At 49.6% G+C, this 8,908-nt stretch overlaps 1 protein-coding gene across 1 annotated transcript; it reads right to left on the reverse strand.

Annotated features, from left to right (window-relative positions):
- Positions 1-787: 787 nt before the first annotated feature.
- Positions 788-3,146, reverse strand: HOXC11 (homeobox C11). Its single transcript, XM_042019942.1, has 2 exons — positions 2,372-3,146; positions 788-1,110 (listed from the first exon to the last, which is right to left on the reverse strand). The coding sequence occupies exons 1-2, from the start codon at positions 3,045-3,047 to the stop codon at positions 878-880; spliced, it is 909 nt and encodes a 302-aa protein (XP_041875876.1). The 5' UTR covers positions 3,048-3,146; the 3' UTR covers positions 788-877.
- Positions 3,147-8,908: the final 5,762 nt, after the last annotated feature.

Consider the following 8,908-nt stretch of genomic DNA (forward strand, 5'->3'; position numbering starts at 1 on the left):
AATAAAATCATGATGGAGAACAGGCCTTGCAACGTCTTTATTCGCCACAGAATTTCACAGAAGTGTCCCGGGGACTCACTTTACATACACAAAGAAATGGAATTGTTTTCATCATTATTCAGCTTTTTCAGGATTTTTGTTGGGTTTTTTTTTTTTTTTTTCCTTCTTGTCCCTCGCCCCCCTTTTCCCGGAAAACAAAAAAAAAAATCAAAATACAAAAAAAAAAAAAAAAAAAAAAGCTACGAAATTTATATACAAACCGCTCCGGGGTTGTTGGAAATGGGAATTTTTTTGCCTGGATTTTGCCCCGAATCCCAGCTCCAAGCGTGGGGACGGACAGAGATGGATTTCTATGCACAGAGCCCCCTAAAGGTGCGGATATTTGGGATTTTGGGGGGAAAGGCGGCTGGAGGAGGTGGAAATGCTCCTTTTTGGGGTGTGGACGGCCCCAAATTTGGGGATTTGATCCTCCAGGGAGATTTTGGGGACTGAAACCTCCAGGGCAGCGCCAGCCCCGCGACTGAATTCAAATTCCCGTGTGCCTGAAGGAGAATAATAATAAAAATAAAAATAATAATAATAATAATATATAATAATATATATATATATAAAAGGAATCCCAACCTGTCCAGGAAAAAAAAATAAAGGGGAAAAAAAAAAAAATTAAATTAAAGTCCGTGGAATTCACAAGTTCGCGAAAATCGGGGGGGTGGGGGGGGGGGGGGGGAGAACCCATGGGGAAAAAACCTCAGACAGCAAAAAATTTTTTTTAAAAAAAGGAAAATTCTTCAACTTTGAGGTCGCTTCGTCGCAGAGCCCCCGCTCGCCACTGTCCCCTCCAAGGCTCCTCCGTCAGAGGGGCTTTTTCCAGGGATTTTCACAACAAGGGATTCCCAGAGAAATACTGCAGGCGGTCCCTGCTGAGTTTTTTTTCTTTCATCCTCCTGTTCTGAAACCAGATTTTAACCTGGCGGTCGGTGAGGTTCAACATCCTGGACAGCTGCAGCCGCTTCTCTTTGTTGATGTAGACGTTGAAGAAGAATTCCCGCTCCAGCTCCCGGATCTGGAATTTCGAGTAGGGGCAGCGCTTCTTCCTCGTCCTGGGAGCACCTGGGAAAAGGAGGCCAAACCGGGATTAAACATCCCGAAGGAATAAAGAGCCCCAGAGGGATGAATATCCCGGAAAAACGCGGCGTGGAGGGGTGGGAGCGGCTGGAAATTGGGATTGTTGAGAGAGAGGGCAGAGGCTTTGTAGGGCGAGGTTAAAGTGGGGTTTTTAGGGAATTATTTCCACCCCGCACAGGGATTAAAGCAGATTTCGGGGTGTTTTTGGAAAGAAAAGGCGGGTTTGGAGCGGAGTAAAGCGGAGTTTAGGGGAGGGGAAGGGGGGATCAAACGCAGAGCTGTTATCAGCAGAGGGAACAGCCCGGGTTAGGTCGGGATTAGAGGAACGAGAGATTTGGTTCCGCACAAGTTTTTGATTAACTCCAGCCCTCGCCACACACGCGAGAAAAGAGGAATCAAAGTGCGGGGGAACTTCGCGTCTGGGCTGCGAGAGGGGGATTTGCATCCTCAGAGCGAGCGGGGAGGCAAAACCCCCCAGAAAACGCCCCAAAAGAGCCCCCGCGCCCGCGGAATTCCCGGGATTCGGCCCCGAAAGCGGCGCCGAGGCTGCCCGGGGAATGGGGCCGCGTGGGAGAAATAAAATCGAATTTAAAATCCCGATTTAGGTGACTCAAAGGGACCCTCGCGCAGGGAAAAGCCTCTCCTGACAAAAGCCCAGGCTTGGGAGGGGAAGAAGCGCCGCTTTCCGCAGGAAAACCCAGGGAAATTCTCCTTTTCCCTGCGAATTCGGCCGATTCCTCCCTCAACCCCCGCCTGCCCCGACTCAGAGGACTCGCCCGAGAGCTTTAATTAGGTATTAATTTAGAAAACAACACAAAACCCCTCGCGAAGCAGCTCCGAGCGGCGCGGGGAAGCCCGGGCAGCTCCAGCCGCGTTCTGCCCAATTGCCTTTTACCCTCGGCAACCCCGAATCCTTTTAAAACGCCCGTGTAAGTTCATGATCAAAGTTAATATTTGTCACGACGCCGCGCTTTTAAAATTTCACAGACTCCGCCGAGAGAGAGAGAGAGGGGAGAGAGAGGGGAGAGGGAGATGTGGCCGCGTTTAACATCTCCATTTTATATTTTATTTTTTTGTTCTCCCAGCGCTTTTTTTTCCCATCGTAAAAAGGAGAAGAAAGCGCTTCGGAGCTTCTAATAAAATCCTTGGAGCGCTTATAAAACTCCACATAAAAAACCTTTGCCCGACAAAACACAGCCGGGCTCGGTCCCCCCCTTTTAACCTTTCCCTTTACTGCTCTACCTACTCGCAGCGCCGCTTTTGGAGCTCTCCTTGGCTCCCGACGAGGACGACGCCGAGGAAGAGCCGGGATTTGTGTTCTCCTCCTCCTCCTCCGCGTTCTCCAGCGCCTCCGCGGCCGCTTTGCCTTCGTCCCCTTTCTGCGCGCAGCTCTCGGGCGCGTTTTCCGCGCCGCAGAAGGAGGAATTCTCGAAGAAGCGGTCGAAGCCTTGGGGCAGGACGGAGTTTTTGCTCATCCCGGAGTAAAAACCCGACGGCGCCGGGGCGCTGGAGGCCGGGGGATGGTGGTGGTGGTGGTGATGGTGGTGGCTGTAGGCGCTCTCGTTTTTCATTAGCATTTCGCTCATGCCGGCGGGCGGGATGCACTCCCTGTGCATCAGCTCCTCGGCGGAGTAACACGACGCGTAATTCCCGCGCGGGTGCCATTTACTCGAGGGCTCCAGCGCGTAGGGCACCTCCCGAGGCACGGCGGGCACTTGCGCCAGGTTGGCCGAGTAGGGGTAGGAGATTTGGCGAGAAGGGGCCTGCGGCAGGAAGGAGGACACGGTGGAGAACTCGGGCACGTAATAGGTGCAGCTGGGCAGGTACAGGTTGGACGCGCAGCCCGCCCTGTCCCCAAAATCGCCGCTGCGCTCCTTGCGCGACTGCGAGCAGAAGTTGCCCAGGTTCACCGAGTTAAACATCTTTGCCCCGGCGCGCGGGGTCGGCTTTTGGAGGTGTTTTTTGGGGTTGTTTTTTTTTTTATATAAGCCACGCTCCTCGAGACTGGGGGGTTTTTTTGGGGAAAGCCGAGGCACGGAGGGTGAAAAAATTTGGGGAGGCGAGATGACGCGCGATCCGTCTTAGTCGCTGGCGAGCGCCACGTGATCCCAAAGTAGATATTGTCATATATCAGTTTGGAGCGCTCGGGATGGCGGAGGAGGGGTCGCTTCACTTAGGTAAGAGCGCCGGAGGTTCAAACGATTGGTTTGCAAACACCGCAGCCGCGTTATGAAAATCAGGCGCAGATTTGGGGGCATTTTCTGCCGCCGGGGAAGGCACACCCCTCTCTCTCTCTCTCTCTCTCTCTCTCTCTCTCTCCCTCCCCGCGAGCATCCACAGCAGAACGAGTACAAGGGCTGCAAGGGCTGCCTTGGCAACTTGCGCTTTTTTTTCTTTTCCCCTCTCTCCCCCCTTCTTGGTCTTTTTCATTTTCTTCCCTTTTTTTCCCTTGGTTTTTTTTCCCCTTCCCCCCCTTCTCGCTCTTTTCCCCCTTCCTCCCTTCTTCCCCTTTTCTTTCCTTCCCCCGTTTCTCGCTCTTTTTCCTTCCCTTTCGCCCCTTCTTGATTTTCTTCTCCCTTTTCCCCCTTCTTCCTCTCTTTCTTCTCTTTCCCCTCTTTCTTGCTCCTTTTTGTGTCTTTCTTCCCCTTCTTCCTCTTTTTTCCCTTTCCCCTTCTCGCTCCTTTTCCATTCTTTCCCTCCCTTCTTCCTCTTTTTCTTTTTCTTCCTTTTTCCCTTCTTTCCCCCTCCCTTTTTTCTTCGTTTCTTTCCTTCTCCCTTCTCCCCCCTTTTTTCCGTCCCTTTTCCCTCCTTTTTATTTTTCTTCCCTTCTTTCCCCTTCTTTTATTTCCTTCCCTCTCCTTCCCCCCCCCCCTTTTTTTTCCTTTTTCTTCCCTTTTTCCCCCCTCTTTTCCCCCTTTTCCCTCCTCTCCTTCCCCTCTCGCTGCCTCCAGCGGGGTTTGGAGATGAGGTGGGGGCGAGCAGGGCTGGGCAGGGGGCGAGCAGAGGGCGAGGGAGGCTCCAAAGGGTGGAAAATCGCCGCTTTTTAGAAATACTTTAATGACTCTGATTATTCTAATTTATTATTCCGGCCATTCCCATCCCCTGGAAAAGCTTCAGGCAGCTCAATAAAATCTCTGGAGTTTCGGGAGGAACTTTCCCAATAAATGGGGATTCAGCGAAATTACAAATCAATCCCGACCGGGGGAATTAGCGCTAATTAACAAGCCCCTAACAAACGCTAATTACTCGTTCTCCACGTGCACATCAACGCTCCAGCGGCGGCTTTTTATGGAAAAAATTCCAGCTCGGCAGCGCCGGGGAGCGCGCGAAGTTTCCCAACTTTAAACTCCAAGCAGGCCCGGGTTTTTTTTGGGTTTTTTTTTAAATGAATTTTGCTACGGAATCAGCGATTTATCAAAGAAATAAATGGATTAAATCGCTGCCCAATAAATATCCCAAAGTTCCCCTTCTCCTTTAAATATTTATCCCGGTATTGAATATTTCATGGAAGTGTTTATTGTCAATCAATGACGGCGCGTTCATCGCTCATTCCGCCTGAATTAAAAAAAAGATAATTCTGATTAAAGTCGTTTGTCTTGCGCCTGGAAGCCTCCTCTGATCCCGGTCCCGCTGGATTTTGATCCCGAAAAAATCGAGATATTGAAGCGTTGCCGGATATTGGGAGGGTTTGCCACAGAATTATTAAAATTTATTTTTAAAGGGGGAAAAAATTTCCCTCCTGGAATCGCTTGGGATAGGCGCACCTGGAGGACGCCAAAATCCTGCGGCACCGCGGTTCTCCCGCCGCATTCCAAGAGTTCTGGAGGAGCAAAATTCCCTGGAATAATCGGGGGTAAACCGGGTTTTCACCTGGGTTGGGAATTCTGAGGCGGGGAACCTTTCCCGGGTGGGAGGATGCGGCCGCTTTCATCTCCAGATGGAAAAATCTCGGCGAATCCCGTTTTTTTCTTCCCCATCCTTTTATTTCCAGGATGCCCCTCAGGAATCTTCCCCTTCAATTCTCCCTTTTAAACGCCCCGGGGGGAAAAAAAAGGGAATTTTGAACGGAATGAAATAAAAATGTGGAATTTTTCCGCTCGCGAACCTTGAATTAATCCCAGTCTGGGATTTGTTGGGAGGGGAGATGAATATTCCCGGTAAAACCGGGAGAGAGGAGAAGATTTTAGAGGGGATTTTGTCCAAATCGAGCAGGAAATTCAAGGGGGTAAAAAGGGGGAAAAGGGAAATCTCAGGAGCAGGAAAAGCCTCAACGGCTGCCGCGAGTTCGCTTCGCTCGCTGAGATAAAAATCCCACAGGAAATAACAAAACTCACCCCAAACAATCCCAATTTCACCCCCGAATCAGCCGAGTTTCACCCCAAAATGACCAATTCGCCCAAACCAGGAGGTCCCTTTTGGGGCCGGGCACCCCGGGCGCCTCGTCATCCCCTCTTTAATTCCGTTTATTTTGCTCCCATCCTCCCCGCAGTTGGAATTTTTTCCAAGGGAGTTGCTGAATTCCTGGGGAAAGATGGGAAAACTGGGGGAAAAGCCGTCCCTGGAGGAGCGGGACAGAGGTTAAAATGAAAACACCCCGAAATTCCGCAGCAGTTTGGGGGAAAAGGGGGGAAAAGTTGATTTTTATGAAGAAAGGAGCCCCGGTGGCAAAGCCGAATCCCGAGATTCCCGAGGAAAATAAAAATCCAGGGAATTTCAGCAGGGCTTTCCCAATTCCATCGGGGCGTTTCGCCCGGATTTCTTTGGGAATTCTTGGAGGGTTGCGCCCTCCTCTCTCGGACCTTCCCAACCCCAAAAATTCCCGTTAATTTCGGGGTTTCCCCACCCTTTTCCTCGGCTTTGTCTTCCCCGTTCCAAGCGGCGTTCCCATAAAATCCCTTTTTTATAAGGGATCGGGGCGTGCGGGACTCTCCGGGCTGGAAACACAAACAAATATCCCAGGAATTGCGGGATGAGGCTTTCCCTCCTCCCCCCGAAACATCCCCATAAAAACCGAAATAAAAATGCGGATAAAGATCCGAACTCGGAGCAGGAACCCGGGGATTTTTCCAGGTTCCTAATCCGCTTTTTTTTTTTTTTTTATGGCGTTTTGGGGCAAAACTTTTAATTAAAGTGTCAGCGCTGCTTTAACTCGGGTTTTTATGGAGCGATATTAATCCCAAACTCCGAACTAATGATGTTCAGGGATTTTTTATGAGCGTAATTATTATTTCCCCCCCGAATTCCCTCCTCTGGAGCATCTCCCTCTGAAACGGGGAAAAAAAAGGGTTTAAAATCCAGGGGGTTTATTATTTATTTATTTTTTAGACCCCACGGAAAGACCTGAGCGCGGTTTTTTTTATCCAGAGGGGGGATTTGAGCTCTTCCTAAAATCGTGAAGCCCCCCAGAAAAACCCCCCAAAACCCCAAAATGAGAACAAACCCCTTTAGGTGCGGGGATAATTTAGGGGGGTTTGGAGGTAAAAGGATTTAAACCCGAGCCTGGGTGTGGGTTGGGGTTTGAAAGCCGGGTTTGGGGTTTTAAAGCCGGGTTTAAGGCGGGGATTTGGCCGCTTCCTGCAGGGCAGAGGCAGCTGCGGAGCCCCAGCACTTGAATTTGACCACCAAAAGTGACCACCATAAACCGGGAATGGGGCTGGCGGCTCGGATTCCTTAAAAAAAAAACCGGCCGGGAAAAAAAGCAGGAAAACAAAAAGGGGAGAAGGCAGCGGGAGCGGTTTAATCCCCGCCGTTTCCACCCCAAAATTCAGTTCCCAGAGCGGAGGAGAGGAAGGAAAAGCTGATTTTGTGGGAATAAAGGGAATAAAGATCCAGGGGGACTTGGGAAAAATCAGATTTGGGGGGGTTTGGAAGCCCTGAGTGGAACAAATGAAATTCCCCCAATCCGGAGATTTTTTTTCCTCCTTTTTTTTGGGGATTTTTCGCAGCCGCAGCGATGGAAAAGCCCCGAGTTCCCGGTGCCTTTTCCGCAATTAAATATGGAAATTCCCATTTTTATCCTTCTCCTCAAGCGGGGGCTTCTCCCCATCCAAAATTAAACGGAAATTCCCATATTTTTCCCCCTGTTTCCACGGCCGGGGGCTTATCCAAACCCCAGATTAAATGGAAAATCCCATTTTTTCCTCTGCCTCTTCCACGGGGAACTTCTCTCCACCCCAAAATTAAGTCGAACATCCCTTTTTTTCCCCATTTTGCCCCCATTTTTTCCCATTTCCCCCCCATTTTTTCCCCATTTCCGCAACCCAGAGCTTCTCCCCATCCCAAATTCCCATCCAGAAGGAGCAAAAAAAGACGGAAAAAAAATCAAATTCCCAGCCCCTGCTTTTCCCGAGAAACCGCGAGCACTCCCCACATTTTAAAAGCGTTTTCAGCACCAAAAGAAAAGAAAAGAAAAAAGCCTGAAAGATTTGGGATTTGGGGATTTTCGGGGGATGTTCGAGGCCTTTCGCCTGGCGAAAAAATCCCTGGAAGTTGTGAAAGTTGGCTCGGGCTGAGCTGTGTAAACATCTGAAGTTTGATTTTGATTTAGGTTAAGCCTGGACTTGAACCCTTCCCAATAAATCATCTTTTCTTTTCTTTTCTTTTTTTTTTCCCTTTTTTCCCCCAACAATATTTGATTTTTTTTCCGCCCTCCCAGCCCTGGGCCGCAGTTAAAGAAATGTTTTCAGCCTCCCAAAAAGTTTCTTTTTTTGGCGGCGTTGCCATAAAGGCTTCTTTGTCTCTTGGTGAAGTGGGGGGGAAAAAAGCTAAAAAATAAAGAAAAATAGAGTTTAAGGGAGTTAAAACCTCCAAAAAATATCAAAAATGGGGTTGGAGGGACTTTAAAAGCCCCAAAAAATGAAATAAAAATCAACAGAAAGACCGAGCGGGCTGAGCATGGCGCTCCCGGGGCTCTCCCAAAATCCCATTTGAATCTTCACTTTCGCCGCCTGGGCGGGATTTGCTTCGCCTCCCGTTTTGGGGGGAAAAAAAGCGATTTTAGGGTGTGAAAATGAGCTGTGAGAGGGTGAAAAAAGCGCTTTTTCAGCAGCTGCTCCAATTCCTGCTGCCGGGTGCGTTTGGATGTTCCCGGCGTGGTTTTTCCCTCCCTTCCCGGATTTTTCCTCCAGGGATTATCTCGGCTGGAGTTGAAAACATAATAATAATAATAATTTTATAAAAAATGAAATAAATGATAGAAAATCCTAAACTCAATTACAAAATGCGAGAGGGAGAAGAGGAAAGCGATCCCAGATATCCAAAGGGAAGAGGCGACAGCTCCAAGCGGGAAGCGCCTGGAAAAATGGGATCGGCCCCAAATTAAATTCGGCTGCGAGAGGAGGGGGGGGGAAAAAACCCCAAAAACTCCGCTAAGGCGCGAACAATTCAAAGGGAAAAGGGGGAAAAACCTGAAATAATTCAAATCAATCCCGGCTCAGATGTCCCCGAGCCGCGAGCTCGGGAATTCCATGTGGATCCCATCAAGATAAAAGCCGAGGGAGCTCTGCTCTCCCAACCGCAGCGGGGCCGGGAATGTCTGGGATCAAAATGTTTGGGATCAAAATGTTTGGGATTGGGATGGGGCCGAGGAGCTCGGGAGGCTTTGGGATTCAGCAGCGCCGAGAAAAATCCCATTTTCCCCTCGGCCTGGGCCCTTTTTCGCATTTTTTCGCCATTTTTTCGCCATTTCTTCACCATTTCCCCCCATTTCTTCCCATTTTCCCCATTTCTTCACCATTTCTTCACCATTTCTTCACCATTTCCCCCCCTTTCTTCCCATTTCCCC

This window comes from Corvus kubaryi, unplaced genomic scaffold (assembly GCF_017639235.1).
Source record: "Corvus kubaryi isolate FWS band 111438036 unplaced genomic scaffold, C.kubaryi_AGA036_p1.0 36547, whole genome shotgun sequence".
Lineage (NCBI taxonomy): Eukaryota > Metazoa > Chordata > Aves > Passeriformes > Corvidae > Corvus > Corvus kubaryi.

Excerpts from the sequence above, each read along its gene's own strand:
- HOXC11 (XM_042019942.1), bottom strand. The coding sequence starts at position 3,047 with ATGTTTAACTCGGTGAACCTGGGCAACTTCTGCTCGCAGTCGCGCAAG. Across the intron at positions 1,111-2,371 it reads CTCCAAAAGCGGCGCTGCGA|GTGCTCCCAGGACGAGGAAG; the intron begins GTAGGTAGAGCA and ends TCCTTTTCCCAG.